This window comes from Mustela nivalis (genome assembly GCF_964662115.1).
Source record: "Mustela nivalis genome assembly, chromosome: 10".
NCBI classification, from domain to species: domain Eukaryota; kingdom Metazoa; phylum Chordata; class Mammalia; order Carnivora; family Mustelidae; genus Mustela; species Mustela nivalis.
Window position 1 is genome coordinate 68,681,419 of NC_139029.1, and position 25,712 is coordinate 68,707,130.

General features: G+C 41.4%; 2 protein-coding genes across 6 annotated transcripts in view; one reads left to right on the plus strand and one right to left on the minus strand.

Moving 5' to 3' along the window:
- Nucleotides 1–15,304, plus strand: part of LOC309843040 (dnaJ homolog subfamily B member 8-like) — a 29,041-nt gene extending 13,737 nt beyond the window's left edge. Inside the window, exons 1-2 of one of the 5 annotated variants that reach the window (XR_014299918.1) lie at nucleotides 499–624; nucleotides 6,890–7,065. Coding sequence is in view for 2 of the 5 variants with exons in the window: in XM_082688169.1 (XP_082544295.1) it covers nucleotides 15,062–15,224 (163 nt within the window). In the remaining 3 variants the exon portion in view is untranslated. Of the gene's footprint in view, nucleotides 1–498; nucleotides 625–6,698; nucleotides 6,780–6,889; nucleotides 7,066–15,061 lie in introns of those variants that run through there. The other 4 variants (XR_014299919.1, XR_014299920.1, XM_082688169.1 and 1 more) reach the window with 4 other exon arrangements.
- LOC309843039 (uricase) overlaps nucleotides 7,265–25,712 on the minus strand; it is a 30,552-nt gene continuing 12,104 nt past the window's right edge. The window contains exons 3-8 of the mRNA XM_082688168.1: nucleotides 25,295–25,411; nucleotides 25,118–25,196; nucleotides 14,715–14,901; nucleotides 13,109–13,232; nucleotides 10,869–10,952; nucleotides 7,265–8,852 (exon numbers count right to left, since the gene is read on the minus strand). Of these exons, the coding sequence (XP_082544294.1) occupies nucleotides 8,778–8,852; nucleotides 10,869–10,952; nucleotides 13,109–13,232; nucleotides 14,715–14,901; nucleotides 25,118–25,196; nucleotides 25,295–25,411 (666 nt within the window). The 3' untranslated portion in view covers nucleotides 7,265–8,777. The remainder of the gene's footprint in view (nucleotides 8,853–10,868; nucleotides 10,953–13,108; nucleotides 13,233–14,714; nucleotides 14,902–25,117; nucleotides 25,197–25,294; nucleotides 25,412–25,712) is intronic.

The window sequence follows — 25,712 nt, forward strand, 5'->3', positions numbered from 1 at the left end:
AGGATCATAAGATCGGTTACAGACTGTCCTATTTCCTTTATTTTAAAGTAGTTCTCATGGTCCCTTGATCTGAATAATTTTGTGCAGGATTGTGTAAGCCCCTGGACAGTGCTGCCAAGTGAGTCCCTGTAGGCAGGACAAGCAAAGCCATACTTAAAATATGTATCAATTCTAGTTAAGATAAGTCATTGCCCCTTTTGGAGTGAAAGGGGTCCAATGTATACAACTCATTGCCAAGTAGCTGCTTAGTGTTCTCAAGGATCAGTGCCATATCAAGTTCTCACTTGATTTTGGTCTCTACTGCTGGAAAGTTGAATGTTTGTGAGCAACAGTAATGATCAGTAATAGAAAGTAGAATCTCGTGCTTTGGGGCCCATGTATGGCCTCATTCTCTGCTGTCATGGCTACTCTATTCATGAGCTCATTATGTCAGCATTGGGATTGCCAGTGACAAAGGCTGACTGACATGAACTGGTCAAGTCATTCTGTCTACTTGATTGGTCAGTGCCTCTTCCATGATTGGTACTCTTTGATAGACATTATGCAATACAAAGATCCTCACGTTTAATGTTCAGTGATTTTTGCCCAGGTCTTAATTTATAAAGATCCCTCAGTGACAAAATGGTAAGTCAAAGCATTAAAGGAAGAATTTATTGCTTACATTTCCTGAGAAAGGGGGACATACCATATCATGCAGGGCCAGAAGGGAAGCATCTGCTTTTGGTCAGAAAGCAAAAGCAGGGGCGAAGGGAAGGCCTAGAACAGAACCTTTATTGAGGTTTCCATGGGAAAGGCAAACCAGGAAAGAGTTTAGGATTGGCTGGTTTGAATAATTCTGTCAGGATTTGGGGCATAGGGGCTGTCTCTTCTCTAGTTGTCTGACTTCTAGCCCTGGGTTGACTTAAGACAGAAGAAATATTTGCTTGGTGTGTGGATTAGATAAGGGAGGTGGTTGGATCAGACAGGAGAGGAATGCTTTCCTATCTTTAGGAATTAGCTACCCCTGGGAGGGTCAATATCACACTATGTCTTTAAGGACCACCAAGATATCAAAACATCATGAAAAGCATGACTAATACATAATAGATCCATTCACAGTCTCTCCCTTCTTCCCAATCTTCCAATCATTTTCTTCCCAGGAGCCTGACCAACCAAGCTATTTGTCCATGAATTTATATATATTCTTACCTAGGACCCCTTTTCTTTCCACACTTGTCTTTCTTAGATGACCCTTTGGTGCATTTCCAAAAGCTTTTTTCACTGAGAGCATTTACCTTCAATGCTGTCATAACAGCCACCCTCCCTTTATGACCATAAGTGTGAGAGGTGTTGGAGAAACACTGGAGGATGACATGAAGGTTGGGACCCACATAACTTTCTTGTGTCCTCTAGCCCTACTTGTGCCTGATTCCAGATCTATCATTTCCATATTACAGTGGATTGCTGCTGGTCTCACTAAACCATAATACCTAGTGCGTTTGGTAGAAACCAGCTCATGATGAATAGCTCTGGCCACAAAGTCCCTCTATGTCCCATAAGAGGCATTTGTCTTTACCAAGATTCAATAACACACCAGGAGCTATTTATCAAATAGTGAGTAATTCTTGTCTATAGATGGCATAAGCCAAAACCCTAGGAGTCAATGTTGTAATTTTCATACTGGAGCTTTCTATAAACCCCATACGACATCTTCCTCAGTCAGGTACATTTCTAAATAGCATCATGTCTACTAATTCATATGGCTGAAGCATCAGGAATGTTTGTACCCAGCCTGGACCTGCTTTGGGACACACACAAAACTGAAAGACTTTGTCACCCAGTAGATGGATTGGACCAATATTCCCCTTGGAATATCCCAGTGAAATGTGATGCCTCCAAAACATAGAAAGACTACCAGGCACTGTGTATTCTTCTTAGTGGTAGAAAGTTTGAGATGCAATAATGTGCCCTTTGGAAGAGATATGCTGGAACACCCTAGATCAAAGGTCATGAAACTTTTCCTATTTAGGCCAGAGATTAAATATTGTATGCTTTGTGGGCCAAATAGTCTCTATTACAACTACTCAACACATAAACAATACATAAGCAAATGGCTGTGTTCCAATAAAATTTATTTACAAAAACAGATGATAAGATAGATTTTTCCAACCCCTGTCCTAGACCTAAAAACTTCACTAACATGGTGGGCTCCACCATTCGCTAAAGTACAAGCACCACTCCTTGCTTTTCCAGTTCCATTAACGTGATATCATGGGTACAATGAACAAATGTGATGTTCTGTGGAGAGTCCAGATGGTCTAGGTCCCAGATACAAAATGTAGGAGATAAATGTAGTCCTCGGGCAGGACCATAAATGTATACAGTGGGCCATATGTGAATGGGAAGTGCTTCTATTATTCCTTCTTGATTTAAAAATCTAATAAGAGGGGGGCACCTGGGTGGCTTAGTCAGTTAAACATCTGTCTTTGGCTCAGGTCATGATTCCCGGGTCCTGGAATCAAGCCCCACATCAGGGTCCCCACTCAGCGGGGAGTCTGCTTCTCCCACTCTCTCTTCCTCTCCCCCAACGAGGGTTCTTCCTCTCTCAAATAAATAAAATCTTTAAAAAATAAATAAAAATATAATAGGTTTTGTCCAAAACCCTCAGGATCCAGTCCCATGTATAATCCTTCCACTCTCGTACATATTGTGTGAATCTTTGCCACTCTTAGGGTCTATAGGTGCCTTCCTCCCTTAGCAGTCGAAGGCATGTCTCTGGCTGGATATGATATAACTTGACCCTATTTATAGGTCTGGTAGCCTGAAGGAAGGTAAAAAAAGACTCCAAGGAGAAGGCTTTGCACTGCCTTCAAGCAAGAGTGGCAGTGTTAGATTTTAACAGAAAAGAGTAATCTACTTCTGCAGGACCAGAGAATTCAGGGAAATCTGGGAATTCAGGGTTTCAGGTGCATCAATCAGGACCTGACCTTGGTGTGTTCACCTCTCAGAACTGAAAAATCAATCTTCCTTGGACCTCTGTTCTTCTTATAATTAAGTCCTAGGCCTGATACTAAATTTTTTTTCTATTTTCTGGCTGTAGGTTTTCTTTATATGTTACCAAGGAGGTCCTCTTGCTTTCATGCTTTGCATTATATTGGTTAATCATCCTCATCTTTTCATTGTCTTTTTCTTTTTTTTTTTTTCAAGATTTTATTTATTTATGTGACAGACATAGATCACAAGTAGGCAGAGAGGCAGGCAGGCAGAGAGGGGAGGAAGCAGGCTCCCTGCTGAGCAGAGATCCCCATGTAGGGCTCCATCCCAGGACCCTGGGATCATGACCAGAGCTGAAGGCAGAGACTTTAACCCGCTGAGCCACCCAGGCACCCCCACTGTCTTTCTTAATGTATTAATGGTTCCTAGCAATACCTAAACAAATTCCATCATCCTTACAATAATTATTACCCCCAATCCTTCAAGCATCCAAGATATTGCCACTGCCAGAGTGCTCCATTCCTCCCTCCAGTATCCCATCCCAATTCACCTCAGGTGATAGTTTTAACAATCACAGAATTACAACATTCCAGGAGCTCATCGCCAGCTGGACAGGGGGCGGTTCAGCTCCCACAACCTCATTTTAGAGCTTCCTTCCTAGACACACTCCTAGATCCACAAGTTGCCTTCCCTAAGAGAGGTACAGTGAGACCCCAAGATTTTCATGCAGGTTTATTAAGGATCATTCTCTGGAACAATGGCTGTGAGCAGCGAAGGAAGCAGGACTAGGCAGAGGGAGAAGTTGGATTATGACACAGTTTCAACAACGACCTCAGGCATTTAGGAGCTCTGGGACTGGAGTGTCCCTGCAGAGTTGTCCCAACTGAGGTAAGAAGGTCGAGACTTTGCATCTCTTACACTGACCAGCAGTGGATGTGAGCTGCTCCCAGGGGCTGGGTATAAGTTGGGGTGAGGCAGCTTCTTTTAGCCAAGGGCAATTCCTGCAGAGACCCAATGATAAACCTGCAGAGACCAACACTTCTGACATCTGAGTGCTTTGGTCCCAAGGGAGATTTGGGGGATGCACACCATCTGTAACAGCAGCTTTACTAGCCATTTTGTGAGCCCAGGGGAAACATTAACACACTATGAGGATAGCAGAGCAGAGGATGAATGAGCCGGAGACCATGAAGCTATCCCTGAGTGGCCAGATCAATCCCAAGACAACCTATCTCTGAACTGTTTAAGTAAACAAGATGTCCTTCCAGTTAAAGACACTCACAACCAAAAATATTTTAACCCCTGCATGCATTATCTCAGCTAATCCTCAGTTACTCTGTAAGGTAGTTATTATTATTATACTCATTTCAAACTAAAGTTTATAGAACTAAAGTTTAGGGTTACTTGCCCAAGGTCACACAGCTAGAAACTGGAGAAGCCCAATCTGAAACTTTGCATAATCTAGATCCAAAGTCCATGATCTTCGCCCTTTTACAGACATCCATGTGACAACTGATCAGGCTGGAAGGGGGATGTGACTGTCCCCCAGACATGAAAGAAACAGTAACCTATGTGCAGCTGAAGATCCAATAGGCACTAGAAGAGCTGCTCTCAAGAAGCTCACTGGCCCCTGACTCACTGTTCTGGGTTGAGTTGTACCCCTCCCAGCCAAATCCCATGTTCCCGCCTTATATTTTGGAACCTGTAATTGTGACCTTGTGTGGGAAAAAGGTCTTTGTAGATACTGTTAAGGATCTTGAGATAAAGAAACCACCTTGGGTTATTTGGGTGGGCCCTAAATCGAAGAGGAGATGACAGAAGAGGCAATGTGACCATGGGAGACTGGAGTAGTACAGCCACAAGCCAAGAAACCGAAGAAAGTACCAGAAGCCGTAAGACCAAGGGCAGAATCCCCTCTATACCTTTAAAGCGGGCACAATCCTACCAACACCATGACTTTGGACCTCTGGCCTCCAGAACAATGAAGGAATACATTTCTGTTGTTATCTACCCCCAAACTTGTGTTACTTTTTTAGAGCAGCCTCAAGAAGCAAATATACCTGGGGTCCTTCACTTGTATTTATTTATTTATTTACTTACTTATTTGGCAAAATTTGCTTTATTACAGTGGTACAGAACTGAACCTGCTGTTTCTCCAAGGTATACCCACAAAACCAATTGAAGTTGTTTTTTAAAATTATTTTTTAATTTAAATTAGTTAGCCAAGGTATAGTACATCATTAGTATTTGAAAACACTTGCTTCCCTTGCTTATATAAAGAAATCAGCATGCCTTTCTTCCAAGTTTGGTTGAACATGTTCCTTATGTGACGGATTTCCAATGGAATTCTTCACACTTTAAGGATTGAGAGTAAACTACTTCCACGATGGATGTTGTAAACCTGTAGAGGCGGGAATGAGGATTTTTGCTGGGAGGAAGGTCCTTAGACATTCTTTCTCACTAGGATAGCCACAGAATCCAAAAACTTACAGAATTCCTGAGAGATTCTGGGCCAATGGAAGAATAAAAAGCAGCTGAGCTCTGAAAGAAATGAGAACAAAGACTATAGAAAATACAAAGAGAATCAGTTTCTAATATTTGGAAGCAGGAAGAACCCAGTGAGTCAGAAGGCTTGAAATCCATGTCTTTAGAAAGAAACCTTGGTTTCCTCTTGAAATGCAGGCGAGGAAGCCTAAGTTAAAAGGTTTTGCAAAGGAGACTACAAAAGGCAAAGCCCAGTCTGTCCCAAGTCTGAAGAGAGAGAGGAAAAAAAAAAAAAAAAAGTTCTTTATGGACAAGAGAGCTGGGAGTTAGAGAGAAGTTCTGACTTCTGTAGTTAAATCTCGCATGTGGTTGAAAAAGGTAAAGTCTGTTGCAATAACAAACAAGAAAAACACTATTTCCAAAGAGTGGTTTCTATTATACTGAGAACAAAAGGAGAAAAAGCAGGTTACTGAAAGGTGAAGAATGGTATGAACTTAAGTCTGACTCTAAAAAGGAGAGAGAATGGAACATATTTTCTGAGCCTGTTTCTGTGAAAAGCTAGGAGATAAAATTTAGAGGATTTCAGCCAGGTCTTAGAATTTTGCCTCCAAAACCACAAACCCGTGAATGACAGCTGCTCCCTTGAGGGCCTTGCAAACTGCTTCCCAGGCAGAAAATGGGCTGGGGTCACCTGCCTTAAGCCCAGACAGTACTTGACACAGGGTTGAGGGAGGGATGGGGAAAAGGCAGGGAGTGCGCTATGCAGCAAGTCCGCTTTCCAGAAAAAATTGGAACAAAGTCCCCGTAGCCCTCTGTAAAGAAATTACCAAGTGTTTTGATACAAATGAACTCACAGGTGTTTACAGTTCACGGCACTTATAAAACCAGGTGAAACCCCCAGCCTGGCTTTCAGCACATAGTTTACAATTTTAACCACAAGAAAACATTCTTCCCAAAATAGAAATCTGGTCCTTGAAAATTTCACAGAAGACAGGCTTTCCAGCCCCACACCTGGGACATAATGTCCAATAGTTCATGTGCGGTCCATTACAATAAATGTTTTAAGAGCTCAGGAGAAACAAAATGCATGTGAGTACACAATGGACCCCAGTTTCTAAGGATTCTGCTCTAATATGGATTTCTTCTCTGAAGCAACTACAGTGTTTCTAAAACTTATATGACCAATATAATATCTAGTAAGAACGGCCTGATTGCGTTTTTTGTTTGCTGTTTGTTTTTAGAAAAAAATCATGTTAAACTCTAAATTGCTCTTCGAACTGGATCATCAAATCAGCACAGGAATGAAATGTACCAGCTCTTTGGCCATGCAAGTGACAGGCTGTAAGCACATTTTGTAACATGAGTATTCAATGTGGCACGAAACTTTCCTTATCAAATTATTTCTTCCTTCTTATCTCTTGTTCTTTTCCAGCAGGCAGGAGCCTGTGCATGGCCTCCAGCGTCTTCTAGGGCTCGCTGCTCTCAGACTTCCCATCTCTCATCTCCCTCACAAAGTCCAAACACCATTCCTACTTGGATCTAACACCACATGAAAAGAAGGCAAATATTTAACATTAACATCATTTAATAAACACGTATAGAAATTTCTGTGTGTTGGGCATAAATACGAATCACAGCACTTTACAGACATTATCCCGTTTTATCCTCAAAAAAAAAAAAAAAACCTCTGAGATTAAATTCTCACCTCTAATTTACAGAAGAGGATGTTCGTCGGAGAACTAGTAAGAGGTGGATCCAGGAGTGAAGTGAGTTTTTTTTTTTTTTTCAAAGATTTTTATTTATTTATTTGAGAGAGAACATGAGAGGCGAGAAAGTCAGAGGGAGAAGCAGACGCCCCATGGAGCTGGGAGCCTGATGAGGGACTTGATCCCGGGACTCCGGGACCATGACCTGAGCCAAAGGCGGTTGCTTAACCAGCTGAGCCACCCAGGTGCCCCGATGTGAGTTTTTTTTAAATGAAACACTAAGCCGTGCTAACTTAAGTTACAGTACTAGAAACGGGGGACTGAAGCAGAGTTCTCAAACAATGCTAAGTACTCACATGTAACCATTATAAAAAATGGAGATTTTAAAACTTGATAAATGGAGTTTTTTTAAATGGAGGAAGGTTATCTAGAATGTTCATGTGGACAGGTTTTCAAGAGGGGCTTCTAAAATCACAGTTTATGAAGCTTTATGGTACATATCTATATATAATAGAAGTATTAGTCAACTGACACAATCACCAGTCAAATCTGTATACACTTTTAAATCATTAATTACATTTATTTCTCTGATTATTATATTTGGGAGATCCAGAAAAGCACACAGTAAAAAAAAAAAAAAAAATCACTCCTAATCCCACCATCTATAAATCATCATCACTGATATTTTTTTAAGATGTATTTATTTATTTGACAGTGAGAGAGAGTAAGAGAGAGAGCAAGCAAACAGGGGGGAGGGGCAGAGGGAGAGAGAGCACGGAACCTGATGCAGGACTCAATCTAAGACCCCGAGACCATGACCGGAGCTGAAACCAAGAGTTGGCCACTCAACCAGCTGAGCCACCCAGGCAACACCATCACTGATATTTTTATAGAGAGTCTCTCGTCTTCTTTCTCTTGTTTGGTATAGTGACTTAGCATTTATTAAATTCTCTTTTTCCCAAAGTGATACATTATTCAAAGAAAAACAAGTTGTACTTTTTTTTCAGTGTCTACTAAATATTCTCAAAGAGTTGTAGAAGTCCTAAAACCAATACATTAGGATTACAAAAGTACTTTAAGAGTAGAAATAAACTCCCAGTGATGTATACACTGGAACATTCTTAGAAATTCAAATACTTCAGTCTCACTGAAGCCATGATGGTGATAGTTTCCAAATATGATTTCATCATTACATTTTCTGCATTGCCCAGAGCAAAGTGTTAGCATCAGTAGGTTGAAAACAGCACTTACTCTTAAATTTGTGCACAGATTAATTGATAAGACACATACATTAATTCATTATTGTTTTCTCAGTATATTGATTCTAAAACTTCTCTAAGATAGGAAGGCACAAGAAAACCAAAAGGAAATATTGATTTATGACTATTCTCATACGGCTTAACATTTGTGAAGTAAACTGTATCCACCAAGTGTGTTGTAATTATTAATCACAAAACACCTTGCTGAGCTAGTTGTAGAAGAATTCTTTCCTACAGGAGGAAAATTAACACTATAAATCAACACTCCAGTTTGAAAATTGGCATGGCTACATGCTATGATTTCCAGCATCACAAGAGGCTGAAGGAATTCCTCAGTTGAGAGGAGCCTACAACGTCACAGCTTCGAAGCCAGCTTCCTCTTGACCGTCCCAGTAATTCTGCCATATGGATTGTCTAAGGGTAGCAAGACCTGTAGAAAAACCACATGGCAACTTCAGAGGCATTACAATAGACCTCTCCTTTTTCCGGTGAATCAACAATAAAAACCACAACTTGATAAACAGGAAAATGTATATGCCCTACAGTCATACAGCAATGCCTTATTTTCTAGAAAATTTTGTAGAAAACTTTTCTAGAAAAATTTTTGAAAAATTTTAATCATTGGGCTATGAATGTTTCTCAAATGCATTATATATCCCTGTCTTTTCAATAGAATGTTCTGAACATAATTTGGCCATTGCTTGATAACTCACTTTGAACATCAGTCATTGTCCAATGCTAAAATACTGTCATGCCCTCAGGAACATTTGAGATTCTCGGGGATATTAGCCCAATACTAAATGGCTCCAGAAAGCTGTGAGTTTAGAGTGGTTCTGTCTTCCCACCCTGTCATTTGTCACTCCTCTGCCGTTGTCAGTGTGTCCTAACTCCCTGCTTTTCGTGTGTTGCCTTCGCTTTGTAGCCACGTGCTGGGTGGGGGCCCGAGAGCAGCTCTGGCCAGCCCCAAAGTGCAGACATGGACCCGGGTCAACTTGTCCAGCCTCTCAGGTGCCTTCACGCAGAGCCCTGGCCTGAAGGAGCTGGGCTTTCTGCCTATTCTTCAGGTGGGAGCTAAGGAAGCTGCCAGTCTGACTTCTTGGATAGAGAGACACAACCGGCAAGCCGGCAACAAGTCTTTGAGCTGGGATTGGTGCAGGCTGGAGGTGTCTGGGGGCCCTGAGGAGACCTCCTTTCTCTTCTAGTTTCCTTGGCTGAGCACTATCCCATTCACGACACTTGACCCTTTTCTGTTTGGGGTCCTTTGTTTTAGCTTTGGTGGACATGGCCAGGATTACTTCTGGGTCCCTCTTGTGCTTTTTAGAAGGTAATTTGTTTTAAAAGGCTTTCTACTCTAATTAGTGGGGTTCTGGTAATCACCATGCTTTCTTTCCATCGCAGTCAACAATGCTGTCTCCCTGCTCAGCTGAGTGAACTGTACCTGGGGGTCAAAGTTGCTCTCCTCTGCCACACAGAGTTCTTGAGCATCTAAGCATGACTTCTCTTCCCAGTGCTGCTCCCCAAACCCCACCTAGAGATGTGGTGGTGCAGAGCCCCCACGAAGCCCAGTAATATCATCTGCAGAACAGACACAAGGTGACTGGTAGCTAAGAAAAAGGCTCCTAGGTCAGCAGGCCCAGAATTCTATGACCGCGGAGCCACGTTAATAGATGGCCCCTCCCTCCTCACCTACACACTAAAAGAAGCCATCAAGATGATGTTTTTCAAATTCTAGAAGTCCATGAGAGGATGGATCAAACAGAGAGATCCTACCATTCTGCAAGTGGTTCGAGAGGGGAAGGACAGTTCTAATTTCCAGGGCCCCACCACTTCAGGCTGTCGAGTCAGACACTCCCACTTGGTTTAACCTTCTGTCATGGCTTCCAACAACTCCACATAAGTGTTTTTCGCAAAACAAGTTTCCTTTCAAAAAGTGCACTTCCTCATCTCGCTTTCTAGAATTGCCACTGGAAACACAAACACTCTTTCATTTTTCTGTGGACATTTTCTGTTTATATGCTACTTAAGTTGACAACTGAATCCAAAGTTAAAGACGTTGAAGGAAAATGAAAATAGAATCTTTTTCTTCTCCTCCTTGTCGCCTCATCATGGAAGAATAATGAAGCCGTGACCTTGGCTGGCACTTTTCAGAGAAGCAGATCTCAGAGCTGTCTCCTCTGGCACACTCTGTGCTTTCCTTTTCTTTGACTCCCCGCAGCCTCCAGCCCTCCTCCACAATCACTCATCCACTTCTAGGGTACTCCAGCCTCAGGTACGGAAAGGCCTGGAGTCTGAGAGGACTTTAATCAGTGGCAACTATAAATACTCCAGAAGCAACAGCTGTGAAGAGTTTTGCTTGGTGATGTTATCATCCCAAATTTATAAAGACAAGTAAGGGTGTGGGGGCAGGAGGGTGGATGTACTTTAAATATTTTTAAAGTTCTCTTACCTCTTCCTTGTTGATCAGTCCCATTTTGGACATGTCTATGTTAAAGTAGTGCATGTTGGGAAGGCTAATTTCCATGTCTTCTATCTGGAAACCGAAGTAATATGGATCACATTGGGCAACAGTAAAGCTCTCTCCCTCTATCACTTCTCCCCTGCAACCCACCTGCCCTGCGCCCCATTACTCAAGTTCCACCTCTGTCCCTGAGACATCCTCTGGTGGTTCCTCCACTGCTCGACACAGCTGTCTCCTGAGAGTCCTACTATTAGATGGTGGACCCCCTCTTTTCCCCTCCAAGTACAAAATCTGTTCTCAGAAAAGTAAGAGGTCCTTGGGTCAGAAACCTGTGTGAGCTACAGTATCCAACTGGCCTCCTGGTGCTGGCCAGTCAACTTCTTAAACCCTTCCTCAGTCCATTTCCTCCTCTCAAGGCCTGTACCAAACATTTTCAGGCCCTGGGGTCAGAATACAATTGGAGACCCACATACCAGATGTTTAAAATAAATAAATAAATAAATAAAATTATGAATCAGTCAGGAAACTTTAAAGTGACAACTTGACAAATATACCTTCATAACAACCTGGAAGGCTAGGATGTAATTTAGAAATCTCTGACTGCTTGCAGTGCCATCCCAGGATGTGGTAGTGTGCGCAGAGCCAGACCCCAGGCCCATTGCACCTTCTTTCTTGGACTCATGTGGGTGGACACCCTTGCTTACATGTTAAGTGTCATTCATACCTCCTGCAAACATCTGCCCCTTCACCTACTCTCAGGCCTAATGGTGTATGCACTGATGGCATAATCAGCCTCCAGAGGATGGGTCTGAGAAGGAGGTTCAACCAGTTGCTAAAAGTAGTCTCAGGTTATTTGGGAGTTAATTCTGGGGTGCAAGTATCCAGAGAATGATCTAGAAAGGGATGTGTGGGTCCCTGAAGAGTTTGCTGCCTTGGTCCCACTGACTCTTCTTCCAGTGGAAAGAGGCATAACCAGAGAAAGGCCTGGAAAGTGCTGGACCATGCAGGCATCCCTCTTGCCCAAGTTTAAGGATGGTACTCGTCCTCTCCATCCCATCATGGAACTAAATTCAGGCCCTTCTTGCCAGATTTCTGCTTCCCAACAGCCTCCAACAGGTCTCGTCTGTAATCCATTATCCTTTTAATTTGTCACCCTTTTTTTTAGAGCAATCTTACTAGAGGGCAAATCCAGTAGTGCCACACCTTGCTTAAGCCCCTCCGTGGCTGCTAAGAGCTTTAAAGTTAAAGTGCAGACTATGAACAAGCCCACAGAGATCCTCCTGATCTGGTTCCTGCCTCACCCCTAGGCACATGGAAAGCCTTGCACACATGGAGCTTCACATATAGCAGATCTTCTATAGTAAATGATGGTTCTATGATGCCACCTGGTCTCTATACCTACCATGCTCCCTCACCCTTGAGTGTGAACCCAGATAATCCTTATTTGTACAATCTGAGGGTTTTGAAAGGGCACGGGGTGGGAGGTCGGGATACCAGGTAGTGGGTATTATAGAGGGCATGGATTGCATGGAGCAATGGGTGTGGTGCAAAAGTAATGAATACTGTTATGCTGAAAATAAATAAAAAATAAATTAAAAAAAAATTCCTATTTGTCCTTTAAGACTAAACCCAAGCTCCTCACGCTCAGAAAGCCTGGCTTGCCCTATGTCCCATATCTGAGTCAGATGCCTTTCCCTGTATTTTCATTATGCTCTATCCTCTATTGTATCATTAGTTTACTTATTTTTTTTTCTTTTACTCAGTGATGACCTCTTTGAGGGTAGGCACCCTGTCTAATTTATCTTTGTATTCTTCATGTGTTGACAGAGATATAATAACCATCTAATAACATCAGACGGATGGATGGAATCTGTCTGCATCTATCCTTCATTCCCTGTCTACCCTGAAACACAGACCCTTGGCCTAATTATTCCTCCTTCAGGGCATTGAGTGTCCTGATATGAAGCTTAAGTTGTGGCAGGTTGGAAAGACCCACAGAATTTTCAACAAACCTAAAGAACTATAACAGTGGCCCATGTTTTCAGGTTGGACAGATTTTTCCATTTTTTGCTCTCTTCTCACTTGCTATAACAAGCTTTTGAACAACAACAGATGTCATTTTTCATGTGTCTTCCACTGTCTTATTTTAACTCTCAACTCTCTGTCAGAGCTGACAGGAGACACAACACGTTCTCTTAGTCTTCAAGATGGCAAGTGGCAAAACATACCTCAGGAACCCGGCTCAAAGAGTGCACCTGGATGTCATAGAGGGTCTTCTGGACAGAGGGGGAGTATTCGCCTTTGTCATAGGGCCCAGCAAATTTCTCCAGGACAATGTCCCGAACAGTATCCCTAAAACACAGAAGAGAGACCTGAGGACTCATAAGGTGGTTTTTTAGGAATGCACTATAAAGTTGGAAGTGGTGACCTTCTGTTCCCCCAGAAAATAATTTTATTGCTGATTTTAGAAGAGATTAATATCCTGGAATGCCTTACTTCCAAAAACACCTCACTTCCAATTTCCTTACACACACACACACGCATACACACACACCCCATTCAACAAAGGTATTGTCACTAGGCAATCTTCATCATCTGGAACTAGGAACTGGACATTACAGAGTAAATCTTCCTCCCATTTGAAGAACCCATGAATAGGACTTACAAGTATGCTACACTCTTACTGCTTAGCTTGGCCAGTTCTTTGCATTATTGTTTTTTCGGGGTTTTATTCTGTGCCAGGCTTGGTGTTAAGGATTTTACCTAATTAATTCACCGAATGCTCTCAATATACCTGAGACAGATATTATTATTATTTCCAATTTAGACATGAGTAGTCTTAAAATTAAATGATCCACACTAAGTCTCTTTCCTTAGTGGGAGACCCAACTAAGATCCTGATTCTGCCATGTTCAATTTTGTGCTCTTTCCAACATAAATACATCAGCCCGCTGTCAGTGGAGAACACTTAAAATAAAAAAGGAAAAAGAAGATTGAGGTGAGGTTCTCTGTAAGTCTTTTCAAACCCATCACATAATAGGAGTAGAGCAAAACTATGCCAGTGGGAGGAAGTTACCAGGGGGCAGATTCCAGCCTATTAGAAAGTAACATTTCTAGCAATTAGAAATTCAGTGGAGGAATGCCTGGTCAAAAAGCGAATTCAGAGTCCAGAAGCCTAATTACTGCTTGTCAGGGATATTATAATAATAACCACACCTTTACATTGTTAAGGCATTTATCATTTATAAATTGCTTCTGTGACTATCATCTCATTTTGAGTTAGCCTACAATGACCAACTGTCCCAGTTTGCCTGTGACCAAGGGGTTTCCTGGGACATGGGACTTTTCAGTATCAAAATCAGAAAAGTCCTTGGCAAACTGGGGTGAGTTTGTCATCCTCATGTAGCCCTCTCTGCATCTACTATGAGGTAGAAAAACCAAATATCATTATCCTAGCTCGATACAGTGAGTCTTGAAGTGTGGTTCCTGGGTCAGCAGCATCAGCATCAGCTGGGAGCTTACTGGAAATGCAAGGTCACAGGCCCCACCCCAGACCTACAGAATCAGAACCTCTGGAGGTGGGTCCAGTAATCTACATTCTAACAAGCCCTTCAGGTGATTCTGATACACAATAATGTTTGAGAACTACTGATGTAATCAATTGAAAAACAGAAAAAGAGCATGGTCTTTCGGTTATCCAACAGAAGGGACCCTAAACAGTGGGAAGGTTGAATTGGATGACCTCTAACTTTCCCTTTCAGATGAAGAGTCTATGACCTTGAGGCCCCTGGGAAGAGGGAAGAGCCAGCACCAGACCCTAGCATATGCTCATACCAGGTAGCATCAAAATCCATGTCTCTATATTGGTGATAGCGCCATTTACAGTACACTTGGGTGGCGAAAAATCGGTCCTTCACCTCAGGGAGGGTGGTGAACTGGTCCTTGATGAATCCTTCAAATCCAGACTGGGTTGTTTTCAAGACCTTGAGGTCTTTGATTCCAGAATGAATGACTGGAGGTCCTGTTTTAAGTAAAAATATAAGGGGATGAGGTCATAAACAAAATAGTGTCTTCTTACTGATACCTAGCTCTAAGCATCCTGGTCATTAAAACATGGTGAACAGTTTGAACAAAGAACTGCCTCACTGCTCATGTTTTCTGTCTCTCTGTCTCCTCTGAAGTCCCAGGGATGAGGATGGTGTGCCTTTCTCTCTGTCTGGATTCCATGACTCCCTGCCTTTCTCCAGCCCGAGGAGAACTGAAGGTGAGAGACTAAACCTTGTTGGGTTGAAACCCACAGAAATGAATACCTTCTTCTCAGCTCCATGTAGAGGTGACTTCTAGGCCAAATACTTTGCATTTTTTTGAGCTCTCCTTTACTCAACAGATAATCATGCTGATTCGTAAGCTCCTCCATAGCAGTTCTGCTGTTTAACTGCCTTTCTGGGATGGGGGAGAGTTAGTCCTCATGTTGATCATCTACACTGGCTCATGGCTCCAATTATCATCAGACCCTCAGTTCTCTTGTGGTCATGAGCGCACTGAAACCAGACAACTTCCTGAATGGGTGGCACTGTGGACCTGGTTCGACCTAAATAGAAACTGGGATGATGAGGCAGAACCCACAGGGCACAGAACTGCCTAAGAAAGTACCCATAACTTTTGGTTTGGGCTGAAGGAGAAGGGACAAAGTTGGTTCATGGGGGCTTGGGGGAAAGAGGGCAGAGTTGGCAAAAATGGAGGGGATGATATAGCTCTCCTGCAGTTCCTGAGAACAGGAGACGAAGGGGGAAGGTGAAGGAGTGATAGCTATAATCTGAAGAAGATATATTTACTTGTGTACCAGGCAGTTCTAGCTCAGGACCCGGGACAGGTGGAGAGCAGAGTAAGTGAAGGGAAGATTCTCTCTTTTTCTATGTGGAACACACTGTAGCTCTGAAGTTTGGTGAAGCTTGAACAGAACACGGCACTGGAAGACACAGTTCAAAATGCCAGAATACAGTGTTCTGCATCATTCTTCCCACAGAATGATGCTTCCCAAACAAGCACAACCAATGCTGAGCAGGTCCTGTGAAGCAATAGTGGTTCCCAATGGGTGCAAACTTCTCCCTAAACACATGTGAGGCAGACCTTCAGACTGTCAGGAGATAGGAGAGTTTGACTGGAGAGATTCAACAGTTTTGTAATGAGAGAACTACAAAGGCAGGAAAATTCAGGAATTAACATCACTTATATAAAAATAGACATATAAAAATAGACTTATTTGTGCAGGCTGGAGAGGCTGGACTTTCAGGGCACACTTGGGTACAAACCCCAAGTAACACTGTGCTATGACAGGATGACTAAGGTCATCTCCTTTCAGTCATGAAGTTAGACCTGATTAATATCTTTCTTGTCTTGTTTAGTGTATAACTCATGGGCCACAGGCATCAGGCATCACTGTATTGTACATGGTTTAAGTTGAAGGACAAGAATATAATTTGGTCCTCAATTAAAATATAGGACAGCTCCTAATAACCCAATAGTTTATATCTTCTATATGGTTTAAGTTGCTGTGGTCAGCTCAGGAGCTGCAGAGTTTAGAAGTGGTGAATAATGACTATATTTTTATATTTTCCAGCCACATGTGTACATCTACCAAAGATAACAGTGGCTAGTGGCTAGTGGTAGATCAGTTGATTAAATAAGGCATTCTGGTTGGAGTGTTTCAGGATAATGAGGCAAAACTGAAATGATCTTTGTTTAACATTCTGAAGTTCCCTTTGGAAACTACATCTGAAGAAGGATCACGAGAAAGGCTCTAGCAATGTCTCCATGCCCTACGTTGGCTGATGTAACAGATGTTAGATGTATGAAGACATGGTTCTGCAAAATTCGTATTTCTAAATGCTGCGTAGAGCTAATCCAAGTGAGTCTAAGTTTAAAATCCAAGAGGATTGCAGACGCAATAAGTATCTATTGAATGAATGAGTGAATGCATGCAACAAGATTGATGCACATCAAAGAATAAGTATTTCACAGCTTGGGCTCTTTTTTTCTAGACGGTTCTCCTCCATCAATCTTAACCATTTCCCTTTCTGGTCACACCACCCAACTATAAGAGACAGCATGGCAGGGGACAGGGAGGACATCACCAATAGCTGAGAACATCTGAACTATCGGCATAAGGTTAGTTGCTGCCTTTGTCAGTCTTTCTTACTTAATCCTAACAATTCTATTAAACACTTTTATACAGGAAACTTTCAGTCATTTACCCTTAGTCACATGGCTAGAAACTGCCAGGGATGGAATTTGAACTCAACACTTCATGATTTCCTCCTTTTTGGATCCTTCCCCATCCCCACGACGTCGAGTTTCTCTCTTCCCATTTCTTTACAATAAGAGACTTTTCTGGGAGACAAAAAAGCTGTCACCTTCCCTTCCACAGTGTTCTTTGAGAGCCTCAAAGTCCCCAACCTGAAAGATACCATCACCATTTATCTGAATCAGAAACTGAAACATCACCTTTAGAAATGGCCCCTATGTGTCTGGAAAACTTTTTATTCCTTAAAAACTTCCTATTGAAATATAAAGACCCCATAAAGGAGTGAATTCTTAAGCCTTTATAAACTAATATAACCTACTTCCAACAGTTTTCCCTTCTGGGAAAAAAAAAAAAATCCTACAGAAATGAAATGTAGGTTTGCAATAAGGAATGAGATTAGAACAGCAGTGGGAATTCTTGAGGAAGGATAAAGAGAAAGTTAATGAGAACCAAAGGCAAATTTTACCTATTTCATCTCTTCCTATACAGATGGTCTTTATCACCAACATAAGCCAATAAGACCCTCAGTTCTCTTGTGGTCATGAGCGCACTGAAACCAGACAACTTCCTGAATGGGTGGCACTTTGGCTTCTCCAATGGGCTTAATCCTAAAAGGATTCCCAAATGCAGTGTTGCATAGTGGTTGAGGCCACAGCCTTGGGACTCAGGATTTCCTGAATTCAAATCTAAGTGCTCTCTGTGCCTCTCCTTCCCTATTTATAAGCACTATTCCCCTCATAAAATTATTTAATCTCTCTCTACCTTGAGTTTCTCATCTTGAAATAGAGATGATCATCATACCTATTTCCTGTAATTGATAGATATCTCAGATAGTATCTGCAAAGGACTTAGTAGAATAGCTGCCCCATAGAAAACGCTTTCTAAAAGTTATTATGATGTTGCGATAATTGACTTTTTCTTATCAACTTTAACTACCTGTGAATGTTTCCCATGTTTCACAAAGGCTCATTGGGTTCTGAAAACTACTTCTGACATGCCATCTCTACCACCTCCAGCCCTAGAATGAGATTTATTGATCTCAGGGGAGTGTCAGCTCTACTAGGCAATTTTTAAATAATCTATTTTCTTGCTAGAATCTAAAAATGAAGAAAGAAGTTGAGTTTTCTAATGTGCTCTGGCCTCAGTTTCACATAGAATAAAATGTTTTATGTTCCCAAAGACAATTAACCATTGCCACAGTTTTGGCAGAACACGAGCCATCTACTCTGGTGTGCTCATCATTCTATGAAGAAGAAGAACAACAACAACAAAAAAAAAACCCTATTCTCTTTTAATGTGAAAATTTTTTCTTCCTTGGCACATATTAGACACTCTGGATGACATGAAAGAGCTTATTTTATCTTCTCTTTTGGCAGTGTCCCAGCTTTCTGAACACTGGTACGAACCTGAGCCTTTCAAATTCATGGACCCATCAACTAAAAATATGGTGCCTCACACAAGCTAAAAACAATTCCAATTTAGATTAACAGAATTAATTCAACCAAAAGGACTGTCCTTTTCTAGGTTACTTGTCATGAAACCACTTAATCAGCTTTTTTTTTTTTCTTTTTCTTTTTATTTGCCATGGTTATAGAGTAATGCAAAAGATTTTTCACATTTTCCTTCGCTAGAACATAATCTTTGCTAGCTTTTAGTGTCCTCCTACACACTTAACAGATTGTGGTTTATCTCTCAGAGAAGCATACATCCTACCCTTTAGCTCTCTAAGGGAAAGAAACTCACTGCAAATTAATAGAAAATAAGCCCAATTCCTTACCTACGCATCAGGTGTCAAAAGCACAAAGCTTTATTGAGCCAAGAAAAAAAATCCTGCCATGAAGAGGATAATTGCTTCCATGTTTAACACCTCCCAAAAGGACACAAATAGCTAAAAGGAGGATATTTTAAACCTATATTAAATCATTCTAGTAGAAAAACCTCAAACTTGTAAAGTGCTAGAAAAAGTGAAGATTAAATATCATTTGTCTTTGAGAGTCCATTTCACTCATGCAGGGAAAATGCAAGGGACCTCTGTGCAACTCTGTATGGGGAAAGATGGTACCAGTTAGGTGGAAGGAAGCTAACAGGGCTTGTGTACGAGGAGGCTGTAATCAAGGCGATTTTAAAAGACTTGTGTGTACCAAAAGCTCTTTTGGAGAAACTGAAGAGTGTTTCTGTCTTGACATCAAAAAAGACATACATAGCTCTTTTGGCAATGGGCTGTCTCCATCCTCGGTCTCCCACTTCCTCCCTCTCACTTCTTCTGCCTGCCCCGCCTCTGAAATAACTTCCCTCCAGGACTTCAATTTTATCACCCTCCTCCCTTAAGACCACCTCCAAGGCCCCACTGGTCTTCATGGCAATAGATTTTTTTTTTTAACTACCAGAAGACAATATCTCTTAGTGGACATGTCTTCTCCATCTACCATTCCTCTACTTAGCTATGATTTAGCTGAATTTTTTTTTTTTTTTTATTTGACAGAGAGCGATCACAAGCAGGCAGAGAGGCAGGCTGAGAGAGAGAGAGGAGGAAGCAGGCTCCCCGCTGAGCAGAGAGCCCGACGCGGGACTCGATCCCAGGACCCCGAGATCACGACCCGAGCCGAAGGCAGCGGCTCAACCCACCGAGCCACCCAGGCGCCCCTAGCTGAATTTTTAACTTAGTGTCCGATTGGGAGGAATTTGACTTTTTAAGAATTGTGAGTTATAATTCAAATGCTGGAGAGGTCTGGGGGCCAATTTAGTCCAAATTAGTGACTCAACCATTTCAGCGACTTCAAGACTTGGCTATGCTTGTCGTTCAGGGAAACACATGAGAGGAAGAGTTCGGAAGATCCGGGTTCCTTAGAATGCCTAAACCAACAACTTGCATCCCACGTGCAAAGCCTAGCTCTTCTTTCAGAGTTCGGCAAGTCACAAACATAACAGTGGTCATCCCTTTGGGTGAACAAATTTCCCTCTCTCTTCCAGACTCACTCTTGGAACTAACAGACTCTGTGACAGGTAAAAGTACACTTAGCGATGTAGCTTTCAAGGATCCGAAAGGAAAAGAGTGTGATGGGAGTTTTACAGCAATTCTGAGGGCCTAAAATGGGGCTCGAGATTCAGTAGGCTTTCTATAAATGTGTGTTCAATTGGCAAGAAAGAATACAGTCCATTAGTTACATATCCTGCCAGGAGGAGTCCCCGTGGGGAGTTGCATGACTGGATATGTGATGGAGTGCATGTGTTTGAGGGGGCACAGTTCTCACCAACTAGCTAACCCCTCACCAAAAGTCTTCCTTACATGTTTGGCATGTGAATTGCATTGAGCAGGGTGGGGTACATACTGATTATTTTCTTCAGTTAGGCCTAATCAAGGGCATTTCTTGTGACAATTTTTGTTCATTGACTTTCCTCATGATATGTGCAGTTTTAGCTCTTGGATCACAAGCAAATTAAGAATTAAACTTTGCTACCCGAAGTCATAGATCCTTACTCTCCAAAGAGGGACAGAGTACAAATGTCATTTTTAGGTACACAACACTGGAAAATACCCATGCTCGTAATACGTGTCCACACACATACTACATGCACTTGAGGCAACAGATCCCTCTCCCCCTACCCTGCTCCCTGCCAGCCCTGCATGATATTCAGAGGGACGCTGCACTCTATATGAGTCAAGCTGTGGTTTCTGGGAACACCACCGTGACTGCGGTACCGTGAAGCTTTGTGGCTTTCCGCAGAAAAAAAAAGCTTTGGCCTTATTATGGTGACTAGTTTTTCCATTCTGCAGCAACCAGGTAACTAGAATTCAGGCTGATGATAGCTCCTGGTAATTCCTGGAAAGAACAAGGGTGCGAAGAACAGCTTTTTTTTTTTTTTTCTTATGATCAGCAGAGCCCTATCCTTGGCCATTCCACTAACACCTCCAGGCCCTGCTAAAACATTCTTGTGGAGGTTACCAGTGACCCATTTGTGAAACTGCACAATTATCCTTCAGCCTTCTTTCAATCCAAACGTCTGAACTTTCCCATGGCAACCATTGCTTGCTGTTTCCTAAATCCATTTCCTCTTCCTCCTGGGTACCTGGCGAGACCACATTTCCCAGCCACCAGTGCAGGTGGGTGTGGCTGTGTGATTGGGTTCTCTCCAGCAGAAGTGCCCTGTGCTAGTCTCAGGCACGGTGTTATGCTTGAGGGGTTTTGCCTCCTTTTGCTCCTCCAAGCTCTTTTCTTCACCTGGTTGTCTGATAAGGGGATCTACTCTCAACGTGACCCCAAAAAGTAAGGATAGAAAAAGTAAGGTTGCATCAACCTGGGTTCCTGAATAACTTCCCGGAGCAGAGCATCACCCCCCCCCCCACGCACACACACACGTGCACTGAACAGGACTTTTACAGAAAGCAGCAAGCTTCTTGTATGGAGCTACTATATGTGAACATGTGTGTTCTGTTCCTGTAATCCTAATACAGTCTCTGATTTCTTGAAATGTATTTTTCTTCTGCTTCCATGACACCACTCTCTCCAATCTTCCTTCTCTCTCTCTCTGACCTTCCTGCTGTCTGACTTTTCAGACTGCCCATCCCATAAACTGGGGAATTTCCCCTTGTCCTCTCACTTTCCTCCTCTCATTTCACGTGTTTTCCTGAAATGGCTCCTTCTTGCCCACAGCTTCACCCACCATCAGTCTGTTGATGGTCTCCAAATCTATCTCCATCCCTTGTTCCCCAAATCACAAGCTTCCCCCTGAAGACGTCTTAATCATATGTGTTCTCCTCAGTCAGTTCCCCCAAGCCCTCGACTTTAGGGCAACTTTAACTCCTCCTCCTCAATACCTTCCACCCCGACCCAACCCCTCACACCCATTCGGCACTCTTCAGAAATGCCTCACATAATGCCCTCTCCATCTCTACTTCCTACTGCGCGCCATCCGAGTCCATCATTTCTCCATCTCTGCAGCAAGGTCCCAAATTTCTCACTACGGCCTGTTTCTCCAGCCAATGCACAGTAACCTTGGTCAGAATTACTGAATAGGACACACACACACACACACACACACACACTAACATTTCTTGTGTATCTATTGCCATCCTAAATAATAATAATAGTAGCTTCCATTTAAAGAGTGCTTCCTATGTGCCAGGTACTATGCTAAAATGCTTTATTAATATGTATCTCCTTTAATTCCCTGGGCCATTGAGGTGAACACTGTTATCATCATCTCACAAATGAAAACCACTGAGGTGGTATAAGTAACTTTCTCAGAGTCACAAAGCTATTAAGCGGTGGACCTCGATTTCAAATATATTGTAGTCTGGGGCTAACATATATGGTTCTATCACCAGGCAAAACTAACTCCAAGTTAGACCAATCTTTCTAACTTGGTACACGAGAGGCTTCCGAATCCAACCCAAACCAATCTCTTCATTTTCATCTCAGCTCCTTACATTCTAAGAACTAGGCCCTTTAAACTTCCTACTATTCCTCAAATGCTTTGCCCTTTAAAACTAAAACTAAATTCACTTGTCCAGGATGGTGCTCAGCATAAGGCCGACGTCCAAAATATTTTAGTTTCCCTCCTCCACTCTTCCGTAGGTCCTGCCCATGTACATCCTGTTTCTTCCACATTTCTTTCCCCTTCTATGCCCGTCATGTCCTGAATCCTTTTTCAAAAGTCAATTGGACTATTTTCTCCTATCCTGTCAAGCTTTCCAGACTACCCTGGGAAGAGTCAGGTTTTTGCACCTCTTTGCCTCCCTTGCATAACTTTGATTCCTTCATTGTGGTTTTCAACCCCTAATAATGCAATAAATCTTTTTACAAGTCTATCTCCTACTATTCATCTACTGCAGACTCACCGGGGCCAAGGAATGTCTTATTCACCTCTGAATTTACAGCCTTGGTATACATAAAAAGTCCTCAAAATCCAAATGTTGAATTAATAGTATTTCAATGAATGACATAAGCATATTTCATTCATATTCTCATTTTTTAATTAGCTCTCCCCAAATCTAATTCTAGCTCCTACTATTATTTTACATGCTTGAATGTCAAAAGAGGAATATACTAAATATTGCAAAATCTCATGATTTGGTGGAGAGTTGTGCTAATCAATATGGTAGCTCCTAGCCACATGTGGCTCTTAAACATTTGGAATATGGGAAGTGTGAGCTGAGATGTCCTGTAAATATAAAAATACACACAGGATTTCAAAGACTTAACTTTTTAAAAAGAATGTGAAATAATTCGTTAGTAGTTGATATTTTTACGTACTTAAGGGACATTGTGCATATACTGGATTAAATAAAATGTATTATTGAAATTAATTTCTTTTTGCTTTCCTAATGTGAATACTAGAAAATTTTAAAATTACATGTGTGGCTTGCATCATATTTCTGTTGGACAATGCCAGTTTAGAGTTTATAATTTTATGAGGCTAGTCAATGTGGTTTAGGTAGGAAAACACTGGCTTGGAGAACCAGGAAACATTTCTTTCTCTTTCTCTCCCAAAGTCACATATGAAAGGAAAGAAGGAAGGAAGAAGGAAGGTAGGTTACATTTCAACTAATAACTCAATCAGCAAGTCAGTATATCACATGGCTATGCATCTGGGGTATTAAAAAATCATTATCATTTCAACTTAATTTAACAACTAGTTATACAGTCTCCTTTATAGGACAATAATTACATAATTGTTAACTAAACACCAAGAAGGCCCTGGCTGTGCCTGGAGTTTAATACAGATAGCGGAAATTATAAAACAACAGATAATACACTAGAACTTTCTAAGGGAAGGCATTATCCAATAGAATTCAGAAGGGATTTTGGGATGCCTGGGTGGCTCAGTTGGTCAAGTCACTGCCTTCGGCTCAGGTCATGATCCCAGGGTCCTGGGATCGAGTCCCACATCGGGCTCCTTGCTTAGTGGGGAGCCTGCTTCTCTCTCTGCCTCTGCCTGCCTCTCTGCCTGCTTGTGTTCTCCCACTCTCTCTCTCTCTCTAACAAATAAATAAATAAAATCTTAAAAAAAAATTCAGAAGGGATTTATATTTTATTAACTTTATAATATTTCTGACATTTATGAGTACTACCTCCAATTCTTACTGAAGAGACTTAGAGGAAAAAGAGAAGGAGGTACAGAAAAGGGAAGGAAGAGAAGGAAAGGAGAAAAGAGGAAAAGGAGAGAAGGGAAGAAGTTCAGAGTCCACACTGTCAATTTATGATGATCATGAAAATTCATTTTTTATTGGGGTAGAGACCTATCTACCACGTCTGGCTCCATGGTTCTTAGAGGTCCTCTAATCTAACTCATAACCAATTATTGAACTCTACTCTATCTCAACCAAGAAGACAAGATTTGGGAATTTTGATATTTGCTAAGTTCAATCATCAGTACCAAAAAAATCCTTACTGTCATTACGTTCTACAGTTAAGTTTTAAATTTCTTAGTAAATAGAAAGAATTATATAATTATCATTCCTATTTAAATGATTTTCATTCTAATAGTAGTTATAATAACATCAGTGGTTTTATTAGTATGAAAATAAAATACCAGGGAAACTCAATTATAATCTACTAGTTATTTCCTATTAAGGTTATTATAATTATAGCATGATATGGTACAAAAACTACTAGTCAGAAAATTCATAGATTTGGGGTTTTGTCAGTCAGGACCTTTTTCCCCCCTTCATCTCAGAATCAGATGATAAAAATGATCTACCTTATTCAATTCCTAGGTTTGTTGCAAAATGTATTATTTCATTTTTATATTAAGATAAAAAGTAGATAGTTTTTCAATGTACTCCAGAGTCACAATGTTCATTCCCATCTCAGATTTAAATGCCTTCAAAATTCTCTACAGTTTTCCTCAATGCTAATAAACAGAATTGTTTAGAAGAAAAAAATACTGAAATTGTTACTGCAGAATCAAAACATCAAAAATATTTTCTCACCACCCCTCATCTGTTCAATCTCACAGAAGTGCGTTCCAGTGGGAGTGTGAATAAATGCATGGACATGCTTAACTCCATTCTGAAAATTAGAAAAAAAAATGTTTCTGGTAAAATTTCAGCATATATCATAAAGCCAATTTCTTTAATTAAGCTGAGAGCACAAACAACTGAGGTAACCTTTTCAAAACGCTTCCAAGGGACCTCTTCCACATAGACTTGAGCTCGGATGACATGGTTAAAAGAAGAAAGGAAATGCTCACAGATGTTCATTGCAAAAGTTTCTATGCTTTTGATCTGTAAAAGGAAACAAAATGCTAGTGATCAGAAACACCGCCCCATTTAAGAATAATTTTTAAATACCCATGGAGTTCTCTTTCCTGTTCAAATGTTTTTTAGAATCAGAGGAATAGAGATTTTGAAAGAATCTGGAGAGACCTTTCACAAAGTCTCCTAAGTGTATTTAATAGATCACCATTAGCTGGTGAGACTATCCTGTTTTTAAAAGAAACATGCTTTGCAGAAAGAAATGTGTCAATCAATGGATGAGCAAAATGAAACTTAATATTTAGATTCTCCTTAGAGTGAGTTCAGTCAT